We start from the raw sequence: 18189 nt of genomic DNA, 5'->3' as shown, positions 1-18189 counted from the left end.
AGATGTACAGGGCTGCTGTGTGGCCAGCTTTCATTGGCATTGCTGGAGTTGTGATTTTTTTTTCCATGAGAAGCAAAAGCTGTGAGGAAAATTGAGTCTGTTGCACCAATGTGTTGCAGACACACACACACACATACAGACATGCACAAAAGACATCTGGACGCAAACACTTGTTCACAGGAAAATAGAGGATTACATACTGAAAAATTAAGCGCTTTTCTCCTCTCCTTGATCCTGTTGACCGTGCTGCGAACCTGAAAGAAAGGGAGAAAGAATGGCAAAGAAAGAGATAAGTGCATGTGACATAGCGCTCAATGAAACACACTTACAATGAATCAAAACAAAAATCTTTCACTGCAAAGGCCTGCGTGCTCCCAGACACTAAAATGGAGAAAAGGAAAAAAGAATGTGGAGGGGACATAACAAATTCTGAGCATTAGCTTGCAGACACTGACGGGCAACGGCAGGGGAGTCGTGTGTGTGTGTGTGATGCATGTGTGTGTGCGAGAGAGAGAGAGTGTGTTCCAGTATGTCCCAGTAGCTAATGGGACTTGAAAGTGACACATAGAGCTGGCAAACTAAGGAGACGACTTCAAGCTATCATCTGTCAACACAGAGCGCCGGGACCAACAAATGGAGCTATTGGAGGAGAAGGGACCGCCCTAGCAGAACAGATTACATTTTTACACTCCGGATGAAACAGTGTACTGCACACCTTCATTTAACACACACAACACCAGACAAGACTTTTATAGATCTCAGAGATATACAGTACATACGTGTATTTTCCATATATAGTCAGATCTCACTAACACCTAAACCTAATATGTAATTTATCTCCATATTTCCTCCTTAAAAACAAAAAAATCTATGTTTATAAGAATAACAGAAAACAAATGTTTGTGTATTATTTTATTACATTTAGATTCTAATTTATTAAAAGGCATATTTTAATTTGACTGATCCAAATATGTATGATTAATTAGAATTATCCTTAAATATGTCATGTGAATATGTGTGATTAATGTCAGGTTATATAAAACTGCATTAATCTCTGATTTTACTTTACAATTGTACTGATCATACAATAATAGGTTAATACATATAGTTTCATAAAGTGAATTAAGTATCACTAGGAATACCTTTGGTAAGAAACAATTCTCTGAAAAATTCTATTTTGAATTAATGTATTATTTTCCTGTTAGAAAGTTATTATCCTTATTTAATCAATAGAGTATTTGTTATTTCGGTGCTTCTGTTTTTAATGACTCATAAAATGGTCTACTGATATTGTTTTTATTTAAAAAAAATGGAAGATATTATATTTGTACATCTTAATACAATATTCATATAATTCTTTTTACAACAAGTCATCTTAAATGTAAACAAGAGCAGCATAATATCATGAACTTGAATAATTCAAACAAAAACACATCCAGAACAGCAGGAATTACTAAGTGTGTCTTCCATGAAAAGCCTCTGGCATTACGAGCTCCGTATCCGTGTGTGTCTGTGTCTGCACACATGAATTTGTCCCTGCACGTTGTCAGCACTCACTGTAAATTTGTAGCGGCTGGGAACTCATCACCACGGCCCGTCCCAGTCCAGCCCACCACGTTAGTGAATATGCATTATGGCTTATGGCTTCATTAAGTCGCTGCGTGTTATAAATTATGACACCACACCAAACACACACGCACAGTCTCAGAGACAGCGTGGGTATACAGAGGATGTTTTGCATACGTGCCACCGTTGAAAGGCCACATAATGAAGAGAGCCGGAGCCTTGTGACAGCGCAGATTCAACAGCAACCATATCATGTTTACAAAACCCCGCTGGTTTTTCTGAGCAGATCAGCAGAAGGCCTTCGACACGGTGCAGATGTTGGAGAGACACCGTCTTAACATTATTTAATGGGGGAAAGTAAGTCCTGGGGATTTCATTGATATCAAAAGCAGCCGGCATGCTGAGGCAATTACATGACACAACTTAATTAATCATTTGACAATGAGGGGAAGGGCATTGTTTTAGATGATCGTTATGTGTTTAAGAGGTTTTGCGCACACTCAAGGTTTCGCCATGATGCAAAGCGTGGTTCCCCATGTAAATGGGCGCTAAGCGATTACCATATGAAAGCAGAGCTCCCGACAACACCTGCCGACATCCTTGGAACTGATGGAAATAAAAGGTCATCAAAGCGCGGGATTACAAGGTGACCACCAAGGAAAAGCTAATTGCAATGAATAATGGAAAGCTATTGTCAGGTAATTAGCAATTAAAACGTTGTATTTTGAGCGTAATAGCAGCAGACGCAGTCTGTCTTCCACGCCATATTTATAATTATAATAAATAACCTGGAAACCAGCCTCGTGAATGGAGCATTTTCTGACTTTGAAGCTTGAGCTAATTCACCACCTTTTCTTTAGCATTTCAAAGAAAATTGTCTTCACCTTAAGATGGTTAAAGACTCATTTGTTCTGCTAGATTAACAACTAACAGCAACTTTAGTTGCAAAGTTTTTTCTTTACTCTAAAGACTTTGTTTCTCTGATACCTCTGCATGCCTGCTGCCACACGCTTTATCAGCCACACTGCCATGTAAAGCAGGTGGTGAACTGAAGTGATAATTTAATTAAAGGAGAGGATAATAGCAACTGCCATCAAGGCTGGTTAGCCTAAATGACACAAGAGCAACATCCCTGCCTCACACTGGCCTCTCCCTCCCACTCTGATTACAGGGAAGAAACACAACTTTTGTGGTTCATTCATTTAAAGCATTTTGTTCTGCAAATGTTCTATTGTGCGAATAACTCCTTTGAGTTGTCAGAGGGGGTGATAACTGAAACCAGCCAACATAAACCAAGTGTAGATGTGAATTAGTGTGAAAGACGGAACATGCACACGAGCTGCTCACAAACTGTGGAGACCACAGGGTCAAGGACAACCTGACTTTAACCCACTTCAGCAAGAACACAAAGTAGGTTGAGGTGATGAAATTTAAAATAAAGGACTCTTAAGAAAAGAGTGTGGACTAGTGTAACATTGCCTGTTATCTTTGAAGTAACATGACTGCATGTTACCCAGATCTTTAAAAAAACGCTTCTATATGTCGACAATGACCTTGAATATATAATCAAAGTCACAAGAGGCAACAGAATAAATAGTTTGTTTGCATTCTTCAGAAGTAAATACGCGTCAACTATGGTTAAATCCACCCACAAAGGAAACACTGTTTACAGAATTTATATGTTTTGTTTATTATTTTGCTTTGATATCAGCAGTCTTATCTATTCGCTAAATCGCCTGTGTCTTCAGAAAACTATTTTTACTGACTTCTGCAATGGTATGAAATACTCTGTCAGTAATTTTAGAGATTACTGTTAAATCGGGGGTGAAACTTCCTTGTCTTGAATTGTTAACTGTGCCACAAAGCAAATCCTTTTATACTTTCTCGTAAAAGTCCAGAACGGGAGAGGTGTCCACAAATGAGAAATAGAGCCCATGTTCAGAAAACAGGGTCGTATTTTAAGAAGGATCAGCTGTTAGATCACCTTTGCACATCTAAAGTTAACCCGATTTACATTCAGTAAGAGACATTTTTGACCAAGAGTGATTTTCATGACTCCAGTCTCATCCATTAAATTGTATCTCTCTGTCTCTGTCTCTCACCCGCCCTCCACCCGCGGCGTATCTAAATGGTAATAACGCAGCATCTGGATACAACAGTTCCTCATTCCCCTCATTGCTTATTGTTGGTTGCATATTGTTTTCCTTATTTTCATCCTGCTGCGGCTACTGCTTAGGGCCCTGCGGAGCCCCGGCTAGCGGCTTTGTCAGGATGCTAAATGGAGGGCCGTGAGTTTAAAAACTTAAAGAGGCAGTGAAATATTAGCCATTGCGGGTGAGGAATGAGTGGCTGGGAACCGCGGCGTGTCAGTGTTTAATGGTCGGACTCGGATGCATATAAGTTAGTCCAAGCATGAAGGGCAGTGGGATGCTCGCGTGGAAACGATGTCCCCTCCTCTCCTTCCGATCCCTCCTCCCATCCACAGACGCACATTCGCGCACACACACACACACACACACACGCACACTCAGACTCTCACACCCCACCCACACAGCTTTTAAGCAGGGAGCCCATCAGAAACTTGTCATTTCTCTCATTCACTCCGACAGCCTTGAGACACAATGCAGACTTACCTCTGTGTTGTACACCCCATATATCAGGAAGATGAAAAGGCCCTGCAAACAAAGAAAGGGAGAGAGAAGGAGAGAGAGAGCGAGAGGAACAAGGAGGAGGACAAAGTTGTTACAGTTGTTTTCTCTCTTATCCTTTCTTAAGAAAAAAAAAAAACAGATCAAAAGTAATGAGTGTGCCGACATGTTTTGGGTTTGGCTGTTTCATACATCCTGGCAATATAGACTCTGGTGATAAGTAATGAGAGAAAAGGCACGACTTGAAAGGGTGCAACTCCTCCAAACTGGGCCACCTCTGTAAGGCTAGCGTTTGTTCCGTCGACAATACTCATGCTCCTCGTTGTGGCCCCCGCTGAGCATTCAAAGGCTCAAACCCAAGGTTTCGCACAGCTCTATCGAAATAGAAAATCTCTAGTGCCTGTTGTCAGACACAGACACACACATATATGATCGAGCGCCGCCAAACACGCATGCACAGACACACAAAATCCATACATTCACTTGCACATGTAACAGACGTTTATTATTAGGAAAACAAAGACAGTATGAATACAAACATTCAAATACACACACACACACACACATACACATGCACATAAAGAGAGCAACTCAGGCCAGACGAAACTATCAAGGAAAACCACTGGAGGAAAGCAGAGAAAGAGAGAGACAGAGGGAGCATAATGAAAAAAATGACACATAAAAGAAGATATTTCATGTTCACAAAACTCCACGGCTAGTACCCAGGGCCCAAGAATGCCATGCCCTTGGATGCATAAAGGCTGCACAGAAAAACAGTTATTTGTCATTTCAATCCATTGTGGCATCCATTGAATGTACAAGCTGTGCATTTGCCTTCGGGACCATAATGTATTCCTGTCCCGTCAATGGAAACAGTGAGAACAACATTCTCCGCGCACCGATTGAACCGTGCCACAAAGGATGTAACAAGAAAAATGAAAAGGCAGGTAAAATCTTATAAATTTCAAGGCTGATGGATACAGTAGATTCTTTCATTCGCCCAATCATACGACGACGTCGGTCTAGCTAACACAAAAATTAGGAGAAGAAAAAAAACTTTTAGAAGTACATCTCTCCCCTTTTCACCGCAGTGTCTAAGTTGCTTCATCTTCAAACGAGGGTAAGGACACATCCTGAGGACAAGCAGGCACAACCTGGTCAACGCATCAATCACGTTGAGTTTGGAGCATCCAATTTTTGCCAGAGGGAGATCTCGATGCATCACCATTGACAACATGATTTGGGGGCCCATTCAAAGTGACAGGCCTGGCGATGGCCGACGATGCCGACCTCTAGCCCCAGCTACTGCCCATTCCCCTCCTGCTGGCGGCTCTCCCGTCCTCCAGGGACTGAATTGCCGTGTCCGTTGGGCTGTCAGGTGACACCTTAAGGCATCCATCCTCTTTAAACTGACAGTGCTGCTGGTCTCTGACATGCTGCCGACAACTGGCAAAACAAGGAATCTGACACTGAGATCTATGATTTGATCTCTATATTTCTTACTTTCAACTGCATGTGAGAATGTGAGGATTAAAAGGAATATTTGCTGCTCCATCGCACAATATGATGACGGCGGGATAAATACATTTGTTTACCAATACCAGAGTTTGCATAAGAGCTACTACAGCTGAGTTTTGATTCTTTCAAACTTCACCATCTGCTTCATTCTTTAACTCTCAACACTCCAACAGTTCAGAGACAGAAGAAAAACAATCACAACATGTTTTGGCTGTGAAGGTCTACAAAGCAAAACCTGACCGATATGGATGTTTGGGGGCAGATACCGATACTGATATTACTGATACAAATATATGTAAAGAATGGCAATGATTCCAAAGATGCCAATATCAAACCCCATAGTGGAATATGCAAAGGATTTTATCTTGTCTAATCTTATCTTTAGCACAAGAGCCGTTTTAGACACGTTCATAACATGGCAAGCTGTGACCATGTTTACCAATACAAGTTAAAACGGGTTGTGTGTTATTTGACATTTTTACTCCAAATGTTTCACATGTTTAATGATTTTAGTTCGCAGGTCACCTTATTATTTAACAATTGGGAATAAAGCTGTAACTGCACCTGCCGCCAAGGAAGCTGGCTCCGTTGTCTTATTTCTATGTGAGATCAGTAACCCACTGAAAACTTTAAAGTCACATAAAACCACTTGAATTACACATCACAGACAAAGGCATCCTGATCAATGCAGCACTACTGATACTGAGGAATGCCATTATTGTTAGAGTGTAGTGAGAGGGCTTTCAGTTGTGTTAATAAACATGTCAAACAATGGAGTAAGCCACTATAAACCTATGGTGTTCATTTACAATGACTTTAAAAGCACAAGCAGTGTATTGCATATATTGTTTATCATGTATGAACACGCACCCAGACACACGTACGCAGGCACACACATACAATACTAGACAAGTGGGTGGTTAATTTGCAACACATACCCTATTGTATTGCATTAGAATTGCAATTTCCAACTTATTGTTGCAATTTGATTATCATGTTTTTGATCATTCCTCTGATTTGCAATTAATCTTTTGTTGTGTAGTGAACAAAGTGGGGAGAACATGCTGTGCACATTAGGAAAAATTATCTATTAAAATATAATTGAGTTAAAAATAAGTGGCAGAACAACAATAAAGATGGATTGTTTAAAATGTTAATTCATTAATATTCCCACTAAAAACAAACAGAGGCGGAAAATGGGGCGCATTATTTAAATGCATGTGTGCTTTTCTAAACCCAGTCCAGATTCTTTTGAACTCAGCTGCAAGTGCAACAAATTTATGCAAAGAACGAACACAGTTGCTTTCAAAGTATTGCGATACTGTACATCAAACAAGGGAGCATAAATTAATTAGCATCCAGCTAATTAGGGAACAATTGTATGTTTAAAAAGTTAAAGCCAACAAACACTGTGTTTGACCAAAAACATTATTACCCCAGAGAGATGTGCTGTGTTGCAGAGGAAGACAGAAAGCAGCGTCTGTTCAAATGAACAAGGCTTTCTCTTGTCAGAGGACTTTGTCTGCAAAAGCAGAAAAACACAAATCAAAGTCAAAGATCGATTCACCTGCAAGAACTCAACTAATTTAGTTCAATTAAAGCAGGATGCGCTCCTCCTCATCCTGTTTACTACTGACAGTTCGTGACGCTGACAGCCTCCATTGCCACATTCTACCGCCGGGGTCCTTGTAACTCACTCTTACTAAAAGCATCAGCTGAGTGCATTAAATGTTTAAGATGATCCATCAAGCACTGGTGATGAAAATGTGAAATTAATTACAAGAGCTAATCTTTGGTAAGTAAATGATTGTTACCGTCTGTTTAGATTGACGGCTCCTGTTTTATTAGGGGGAAATGCAGCTACGATTTTTTATTTCCATGTTAACTGAATCAGTTGCCAGAGAGCAGAACAGATCAGGGGCCTTTCAAGTACTTAGTTATTTATGTGAAAGGCCCCTTAGGTTCTTGTATGTGGAGATAAAGTGAGGGAGTAAGAAGAGATCAGTATTTAGCTGAAGGAGACTTTTCCATAGACTACAAGGCTGTTGATTGATGCACTTGTAGCAGCCAACATCGAGCCTGTGACCTTTTCGTTACAACCACTTTGTAGAAGCACACGAGTGGCAGCTAACAACCAACATATAACATAACTAAATGCAGTATCATTGCACTTTTAATTAATTGGACAAGAACCAATAAGAAAATTTGAAAATCAAGAAAAAGATGCATATAGATTCAAGCCCTACTTGCACAGTCATTAATGCTTCAACATGCAGTGTGTATTCTATATCTGATGTTTCTATTTCCATTAAACATTCAAACATTTCAATACCCCTGTTAAGGTTTTGCATTGTTTTTAAAGACAGCCATGCAACTAAGGAAACAGGAAACTGAATCAGTGGAACTGGCAAGTTTCACAGACACTGTAACTAGTCCAGTGTCAACCGAAATAAAGACACGGCAATATTGGAAAGACGCTGGGAAATCCTCCATCACCACACTGGTACAAATTGAATCTGTCGGTGTTAACAGACTTCACCATGCAAACTTCTACAACCAGCTTGGACCACTGATAAATCCTTGTTTAAGTCCATACATCTGCAACAAGCTTCCACAGCACATGAAGTGTTGTGTCAGTGAGCTCACTGTAAGGTCACTATGAAGAACTTCCTTTTTATTTTGTGACAATGAGCAGAAATTTTACTTTGCATTCAGACATTCACCTGTTTTGTACATGCCCCCTTCCACTCTACTATATTAGGCTATCAACACAAATTAATGCACATGCACGATATTAGTCCATACACCTTTGTTTGTGTTATAAATCATTACAAAATCTTTCAATAGAATCGAGCAAAAGAACATTTATTTAATTGCCCCTGTACCGTCCTCTCTTATCTCCATCAACCTCCCATACATGTGTAGTTACAGGCAACACTGGCAGGTAAAAGTCCCCTAACCCAACTCCTCCTCTTTCTCTTTCTGGAATTTGTAGCTGCTGTCAACCTTGCCTCTTTTTGCACAATGATGTGCATATAAGTTTAACAAGAGGTATAATGACTTTTGTGTAATAAACTTTTTCTGATGGTGTATTTTTTTTTGAAATAAATGGTTTCTGGTAGTGAGATTCAAATCACGAGGAAATAGTGAGGCTGTTTGAAGTCTATATTGGCAGTCACTGCCATGACTAACACAGGGTAATGATTTCATCAGCTCACTAATCAAAAGAAATGTTAAAGTACTGTAGAGCCTGTAGCTACCTGTGATGATCACACCCAATAAGATGTCTTCAGTGTCAGGAGAGGGACTGTGGGCCATTTTTTTTTTTTTAAATCTTTGATTCTCCTATAAGAAATGTTAATAAAGCCACTGTACACATGGGCCCCTTCAACCCTTGGGTCCACACACTTGTGTCTGTCTGGTCCGTTAGCAGAGGAGGCGTTTCCAATCATTTCTGGATACAGTATGTGGACCATCTTATGATCGGCCATCTCTTAAAGGTCTAAGTTTACTGTTCATGTATTTTGTCATCTGCCCATCCTCAATATGATGTAGGTAGAAGTGCCATATGGTTTCTGTTAATGCACATCTACAGCATATATGATTCTAAATGAATGGTCAGAAATGTACAGCAATGGTCTTTTAAAATCTCATGCTTTACGTCATCTCTGAGGGGAACTAGATTCAGCTTTTACTAAAACACAATGTCAGTCATTTGAGCAACTCTATCATGACAAATATCCATAAATTAAGTATCGGTTTATATATATAGAGAAAAAATGTCATCATTGATATATAGCTATGCTTGTATTCATTTCTTTGGAGTAACTGTAAACCACATGGTCGAACATGAGGCCCTGGTATTACTCTGTGTCAAAATGTTTTATACACATATAATCCTATATCAAAAATAAAAAAAGAGACGGTATCACCTTTTCACAAATGGCATCTTTCTATTGGACAGACCGGCTTAATCTTAACGCGCTTAAAACCAAAACCTCAGCATTTTTGAGAATTCCAGGCCTCAGTGTGTCCTAATGCCTGAAGTGAAAGCTGTTGGACCCGACGTCAAATACCCCCGGCCTAAATTCAAACACACAGAGACACTTTTCACAAATAGAGCTATCTGCATCCCCACTTGGCAAAAAAAGGGGAGAGAGAAATGCTGCCCTCGCACCTGGTAATCATTACGGAAATGAGAGACAGAAGAGGTTAAAACGCTGTGATGGAGGAAAAAGAAAAGAAATTCACACTTCTGCACTGGGACCTGCTAATGTCTCTGACCCCTCCACGCATAAACAGTTTAATTAACATGTATACATAACTTTCACTTTAACTGCCCATGGCACGTCAAATCAAAGTGTCTGTCAGGGCTGTGAAATAAGGAGTTGATACTTTGCAGGTCCTCAGTTCAAATCCAGCTCTGTGTAACTGCTCCAGCTGGCCTGGAGAAGCTGGCACACACAGAGGCAGGCAGACAGGCAGGTAGACGGGCAGCCCGCTACTCTGTCAGGGTGATGAGGTAAACACGTCGCAATAGAAGCTCTGCAAAACCCAGATGAGCTTTGCTCAGGCCAAGCAGGAGGGAAGACGGTAATAAGTTCAGTGGAAAAACTAAATACAAACCAAATCAACTTGATGCTACTTTTTATTCAGGCCCAAAAAAGTTTTCGAAATCCAAATACGAAAACGTTTAATCCTAATTATGTATTTAGGGTGCTTTCACATCAACCTTGTTTAGTCTGGAACCAAAATAACAGGTGTGAAAGGTTCCTCGGACCAGGGTCCGGATCAACACACCAAAACTGAGTCTGACCAAAAGAGGTAATCTTGTTTGCGATCAAACTTAACCATGGTTTGGTTGGTTTGCAGTGTGAAAACACTTTTACTGGTAGTTTGGACTTTCGAACCAACTGTAGGAAGTTGACACAGCAGTAAGCAATAGAAGAAGAAAAAGATGCCTCGTTTCTGTTGCCCAGACGTGTGGATTGCTTGCAGTCTTGGCCTCCCATTGTTGCTGGTAGTCACACCATAATGATAATTACAGTGCCAAGGAAATAAATGAAAAGAACTGGTTAATTAATTTTCTTCATTTAAACTGAAAGACTAAGACCGGTCAAATTGACATCACATCAACATCAGACACGTGTCCATCAACAAACCAATGGCAAGTTGCTGTCCAGTAAAGTGATGACGACAGGATGCATGTATATCAAACAAAATTCTTTGGTGCACACTCTAAATTGCAATGTCAAACCAAATGTCAAACCAAAGACATGCACCTAAGTTTGGACTTTCAGGTTTGAAAACGACCTTACAGGTTTACCTAACTGGTGAAACTGGGTGTAAATACATGCAATCATGATGATGAGAAGAAGAAGATGATGTCAGTATTATATATATTTTTTTAAGAGTTCCACAGCCTTTGAAACAATCCTTCATTTTCATCCTGTTTCATTAAACTCATGATTTAATTCTCTTCACAATGACGAATTACAGTATATAGTCTGTGTGTGAGGGTGGGTCTGAGGTCAAAGTATTCTTCCTGTTTCCATCCTATTGTACGTGATTAGGGAAAGTGGATCAGTCATTCTTTGAGCTATTAGGACTCTGTTTCTTTCCCACACAAATATCCAGTCATTTGGGCTGTCACGTTGAGGAGGGGACCCCCAAGCCAGCCTGACTGTACAGGGTGTACAGCAAGAGAGGAAAACTGAGAGTACACACACACACACACACACACACACACACACACACACACACACACACACACACACACACACACACACACACACACACACACACACACACACACACACACACACACACACACACACACACACACACACACACACACACACACACACAGGCACACGCTGAGGCCAGCAGCAGTACCAGAACTGGTGTGTGATGGCTCAGGAGAGGAGGGAGAGTTATTAGCTTAGCCCTGAACCACCTACTTAATATAGGGGCCGGCGGTGATCGCTAACAGAGCCTGGCAGAGGTGACAGCTTTTGGCCCTGCTTGAGGAAATCCAATTGAAAAGCAGCCAAGAGGAACAACAAGCCCAAAACAGATGTTGCTCGCTACCACCAGCGCAACTTGAGTACACAACCCGGTGGCAACAAACTGCGATGTCAAGTCTTACACACAAACATACACACAGCGGTCACTGTGTGGAACACACACACACCCACACTAGAGCCTCATGAAACAACCACATATATGAAATTAAAATCGTACGCAATGCACACAAATTATTTGCTCACATTTGCTGCCGTTTGCAGTTTTTGTACTGTAATTGCTATTTTTAAAAATCAATATGATACCCTCAAGTTTTTAAAATAGGTCAGAGCTGTCTTTAACACTTAGGTAAAGTAAATAAGTAAGTAAATTAAATTGCATTCAAGTAAATACAGCATCAATCTGGTTAATCTAGACATGATTTAAGATCCATAAATCCAGAATTATTTTTTAATGGTGAAGCTGAAGATACTTGAGAGCTAAACCCAAAATGAAGTTAAGAAAGCAGAACAAGGGGAAAAGAAGAGAAGAGTTTAAGTAATTTATATTAAGCAGAGATCAAAAGAAAACCTTCCTTCCAGAGAAGAGACCCATCCACCCATCCATCCATCCAACCATCCACCCATCCATCCACCCATCCACCCCCTCTTTTCTTTTTTAACATCTTCGGCAGGGCATCCCAATGAAAACACAACAAACAGACCCTCAAACCATTACCACCCCTCGCTCCAGTATTAATTGAGTTTGGCAAGACTGACCATGCTTCACTCATAGAAGCATTCGTTTTATTTCTATTACTGCTACTGCAAAAGAGCAAGAGAGGGTGTGTGTGTGTGTGTGTGTGTGTGTGTGTGTGTGTTGGGGGGGGGGTAAAATCAATTGTGACATATCTTTATTGCCAGTCGATGACAAATGACGGCACATTTACCATTGCTCCGGCATTGTGTCAGTGTGTGTCATATCGATTTTACATCAGACGGACAAATGTTATTGATGAAGTGCCTCAGTAACAGATGAGCACTCTATTTTACTTGTTTTAACGTTTAAATAAAACGGAAGGGTGAGGGGGAAGGGCTTTTGTAGCCAGATCTGTTAATTTCACTGGTACACAATTGCACTTTTAGTTTTCCTTTAGATTAACTCAATTTCAAAGCATTTAGAAAAACTGGGTCTGAGACCAACGGGAGTGGGTACAGCTACACACCCTGAACCTGATCACACTGCACACATGGTAATTGGGGGGGTGGGGTATGAGAGAGAGAGAGAGAGAGAGCATGAGAAAGAGAGTGAATTGTAAACAAACTAGCTTTTAAACAAGACAATTTTGGGGTGCGTGTCTTTGGCGCCAAGCAAAACAGAGCGATGGAAAACTGATACAAACTTTTAACACATGGGTCAGAGCAGGAGGCTTTGAACTGGAGAGGGAAAGCCCGCTGCCAGTGCAGAGAGCTGTTTAATTAAAAATACTTAGGTATCTGACGGGGCTTTCTGGGGCGCCCCCTTGTCAAACTGCATGTGATCCCACTGTCAATCTCACGGGGTGTTTTCTAATTGCATAGTTTTCCACTGACTGAGGAAAAAAATGTTGGAAAAGAGCGAGTTCTGAGCAACAGCAGCTGGGGACTGGGTTGGGTTCATAGAAACTGCACAGAGAGACACGTGCGGACACACACTTGCATAGACACACACTCTGTTGCACTCTACATGAGATGCTCGGATTACTGAACCTCCCATATGCATCATACGTACACACAGACACTGAAATGATGCGTATACATATAAATAGAGTACATTACAACATTCAGATATATGAAAACCGTTTATACCCAAAAACACAGTCGCACAAACACAGAAATCCTGTGTGCACCCTCCCTCCTAACAGTTACTCACATTCAGACACACCTACATATGGGTTTGTGCAGACACTGTTACAGAGCTTCTTCAGAAATACACAAACTAGAATGAATACAACAAGAAAAATAAATAACTACAACAATTTAACACCAGCTAACCCAAATGCATCCATCAGACACATAAACACAGTTGATTTAATACTGATAATCACTGGCAGCAATAACATCCCCCTAGGACATTTCGGACCATTTCAAATACTCCACAGTTTAACACATACCAGACGTATTTTCACATTAAACTCCTCACTTTCAGTAGATGAGCAGGACTGAAGCAATATTTAACATGGCATTCAAACTGTGCAAGAAGGATGGAGTTGAGGCAACGAGGAAATAAAGGTGATAACGTTTTTCGATGTGAGTTTATTATTTTAGTCATTTAAACACTTACTGTCTGCTGCTGACAGTGTGGTCGGAGGCTGTGGATGAAATTATGCTACCTGTGTATTAATATATACATTTATAAAATATACAAGGAAGAAATTATGTGCACTATTACCCTGAGACAACCGCTGCAGAGCAGGTGCCCCTAATTGGTTTCCCACCCGCAAACACTAATCTGTCTAATAATTCCAGGAATCTCTGATCTCTGTCTGTTGTCTGTGGCTCATATATCTGGAGAACCATTCATCCTTTCAGCTTCATATGTGGTGTGTGTATTGTTAAAGGCCCTGGGACGTGAAGTGTTGAATCTCATGCAATTTGGACACGGAATATATGTTCAAAACTAATAAACTTTGAATAAACAGACAACCAGTGATCTGCTCATCAACGCAAGGGATTAATTGTCCATAACAATGGAAACCACTGATTCTCTACTTCAGGGTTCTGCGCTTTGAGTCCAGCTTCACTGAACTTTTAATAAACAGGTGAACAACTCTTTGTGCAGCAGCGGTGGCAAAGCTTCAGGGTTCTGTGGATTGAGTCCTGCAGACGCTCTGTACTTGCCACAGCTCAAGTACTGCAGGTCACTTTTACAGTTCCAGAAAGAAAGCTGCAACCAGCACAGGCCAAGCCCATTCCAAACAGGCAGGTTCAGAATGGCCACTGCACTGGTCGGTAAGTAAAGTTTCCAAGAATTAAACTGATGTTGGATAAGAAACGTTTTCCCCTGGGCACAACGACAGAGACCGTGCTTATCATTTTCTACTGCAAGTCCACCAAAACCTACAGGAACAAATATGTGTTTTTTGCATAAAAAGTACTTCCCTCAAAGAACAATGGAATATTTGCCCTTGGTCCCTTGGGGTGTCCAGTTTTTCATATGCATACATTTATAGGCATGAAAACAAATTTAAAATCACCTGACAGACACATGGGCACTCACACACTCACACACACACCTTTGAAATGCACAATAACAGAACACCTAGAACTGTGCCACTGACAAGACAGTGTTGCAGTGCCCTTGACTAACAATGACAAATGGATGCAATATGCAAAGTCTGAACAAGTTGCTTTTGGGTACAAAACAGGGAAAAAGATTGCTCCGGGCTCCATTATGGGATGCGTTTGCTCTCCTGTTTCCCAGCTGAGGTGAGCCAAGCTGAGGTTAATGGCATGTGTCCAGATCAAGAAGTGTGTCGGTGAGTGTGTGTGTGAGAGATGTGTGTCCTTACAAGCACGGGAGAGAGAGAGAAGGGGAGATAGACAGAGAGAAAATTGTTCACTTATTTAGACGTGCAAATTGTCTGTGAGTGGCTGGGGCTGTGGATGATACTTTATTCGGATGTGATTAAATATGTTTTCAAAGATACTATTTCTGACTGTGAGCAATAATATTTGTATTCAAGTGAGTCACATTAAGAGATGTCTGCAAGCAGGGAAAGTTTCAATCCCTGATTGCTTCCAAATATCCTCACAATGTAGCTCAATGCACCTGTAGTGTCACCTTTTTTAAACATTTTAAACACTTCTGTGTCTCTTAGTCTATGCATGTGCATGCTTGAGCGTGTGCATGCGTGTACATGTGTGCCACAGCACCGCCGCAGTGGCAGGGTGTATCCATCATGATAAACCGGCAGACTCGGCGACTGTCACATGCAATCACACTTCACTACGGTTCGCGGGACTTCAAAGTGAAAATGAATGGTAGTTCATCGACATGAAGACTTCATATATCTTCGTTTTTTGTTTTTTTTTGCTTTTAGTCTCTCTCTGGTTTTTTGGAATGGATTTGTCTCTGCTCTCCCAGCCCCCCCTTTTGTTGCGAGGATCACTTGTGTTTTTGTCACTGTCTAAAATGCATGATGGGGGAACACGGATTACATTTTTTTTATCTTTTGATTTTGGTAGTTCATCCATCATTTTTAATTTTTAGATTTTAATGTGATAACTCATTTTCAGATTTGAAGTTTACTGTTTTAATTTATTGTAATATTGGATACAGAAAGTGTTTGGATGGACTCAAAGCTGCAAAAGACTCTGTGTGACCACTAGAAGGCACAAAGACCCCAAAACAAACTCAGAAATGGCTCATGACACAATCAACTAATTCTGATTCATGTTGGCAAAGAATTTCTGACGTATCATTGGAAACAGCAACCTGAACATCACAGTGCAATCATATTCGTTACCACCCGTGAAACTTAGGGTGGCCAACGGCTTGATTAACAGCACAAAGGAAATGTGTCTGCTACTGTAAAACTAAAACAAAAAGAGAATACCACTTTGGTTTCCCCAGTAGCTGTAGCTCAAGTAGCAGAAATGGTGAATGGTGAAACAACCGTGGTAACTCTTACCACCAGAGAAGAAAGTCTGATGAAACACTTCATCAGTGCTCTCATACGAACCCCGAGCCACTGATGCTGTATCCCACTGAAATCCCGAAGGCCAATCATATAAAGAGATCTTCAGGACTAGAGATGGTCCAGTCATTCAGTTTTTATTTCTACTAGATCAGACAGAACCAATTTATTAACACAATCAGGTATTATAATCTTTATCAGGACTAAGAATGAGGTTTCTAGTTCAAATTGGGATTTTCAAGGTTGTTTCTAGCGGTGGACAGAAGTGGTGAAAGCCAAGTTGTAAGTGCGGTGATACCACTTGGGAATTAGTAGGGGGATAAATTGAAAAGTTGTCGGTTTCAACTTCATGTCCAATGCATTTTTATATCTGCTCGCATTTTATCCCTGTTCCCAATTTCAAATAAAGAGTCTGTTTCTTTGGCTTGCACTTACCTTACAGACTTGACTCCTACAATGGTGACGATCATTGTGCAATTCTCTTTTATGAGCTTGTGAGATAAATAACCAGGCGTTTAAACCAGCAAACCAACAATTATTAAATGACATAGAGACTGATAAGTGAAACCTGTCTCATTATTTTAACAGCTCTCCCAAAGTGGCTGCAGGCTGTGAGGAGATGAAGACTTGACTGTTGTTTTTCACTTGGAAATTATTAGGGTTAGAATTTAACATCTCAAGTCTTCTGATTATTTATGTTTATGTAAACACTTCTCGTTTTATCAGAACTTGTTCATTATTTCCCAAAATGACAAAAGGCCTTAATGGCAAAGGCAGCGAATGACAGAAAAATCCCCTCGTGAGATTAAAAAGTCTGCGCGGCATTAAGCTTTAATTGAACATGGCAAGTGTTAAATGTGATAATCATCAAATTTGTTTCCACTGGAAAGTCAAATGAGCCATAATAATGCCAGCGCTGCAGCTGCTGCCGCTCAGCGCCACAGAAAGGCTTTAATCTAGTAATGACTCTGAAATGACACTGGGCTTTCAAAATTGTGGAGAAGAGGCTAGAGGTCTCTCTGCCTCCCTCCGTCCCTCTCTCTCTCTCTCTCCCTCCCTCCTTCCCTCTCCCTATCTCTCTCTCTCTCTCTCTGCCCTGGCCCAGGCCCTGCTCTTGCTCTCCAAGCTATTTGATTGGCACATGCTTTCACTTAATGAGGGATAATTACTAAGGAAAACAAGTGGGAGACCACATCTGCTCAGTGTAAAAAAGAGTGCAGGCCTGGTGCAATCTGTCAAGACAGGACTTTCAGGTTGTGTGTGTGGATGTTTCATCCAGACTTCAGCGGCCTCCCAGTCCAACGCAAGCCCTCCCGGACCCCTCCTCCACCCTGCCCCGATGAGAAGCAGATTAATAGGAATCAGCATGTGGCTGTAAACACTCAGCGGGAAGAGCGTATATCTGCGTGCGTTGACGTGCATAGGAAATGACCCAAGGTATCTGTCGGGGGACAAGCCAGAGGCCGCAGCAGGAAGGGCAAGAGGCCACCAGGGACGATCAGCATCAACATCCCAATCAGTGTCCTGCTGCCAGAGCTGTTGTTCTCCAGCTCCCATCGCCACTGTTTTGTTTACTTTCACACAATGCTATAATGGTAGCAAAACAGCGCAGGTAGCCGCCCTGCTCCCCAGACACATCCACACACTGTCCATTAATCATCTCTACATGGGATTCACATTGTGCTAAATGGTCTCCTAATGGTTTCTACATGTTTACGGGCAGTTGTCTTGATTATATTCTACTGCCAGAAGCGTAAATCAAATGTATAGAGGGGC

The 18189-nt window shown here is 41.1% G+C and overlaps 1 protein-coding gene across 2 annotated transcripts in view; it reads right to left on the bottom strand.

Moving 5' to 3' along the window:
* The window catches only part of LOC118121077 (adhesion G-protein coupled receptor D2), an 85248-nt gene that overhangs the window by 40293 nt on the left and 26766 nt on the right, over nucleotides 1–18189 (bottom strand). For both annotated transcript variants that reach the window (XM_035176725.2, XM_035176726.2), the window contains exons 21-22: nucleotides 4200–4241; nucleotides 201–254 (exon numbers count right to left, since the gene is read on the bottom strand). In XM_035176725.2, the coding sequence (XP_035032616.1) occupies nucleotides 201–254; nucleotides 4200–4241 (96 nt within the window). The remainder of the gene's footprint in view (nucleotides 1–200; nucleotides 255–4199; nucleotides 4242–18189) is intronic.

The sequence above is a fragment of the Hippoglossus stenolepis genome, chromosome 14 (genome assembly GCF_022539355.2).
Source record: "Hippoglossus stenolepis isolate QCI-W04-F060 chromosome 14, HSTE1.2, whole genome shotgun sequence".
NCBI lineage: Eukaryota > Metazoa > Chordata > Actinopteri > Pleuronectiformes > Pleuronectidae > Hippoglossus > Hippoglossus stenolepis.
The sequence above is the reverse complement of the archived record's forward strand: the minus strand, read 5'-3'. Positions and strand labels throughout refer to the sequence as shown.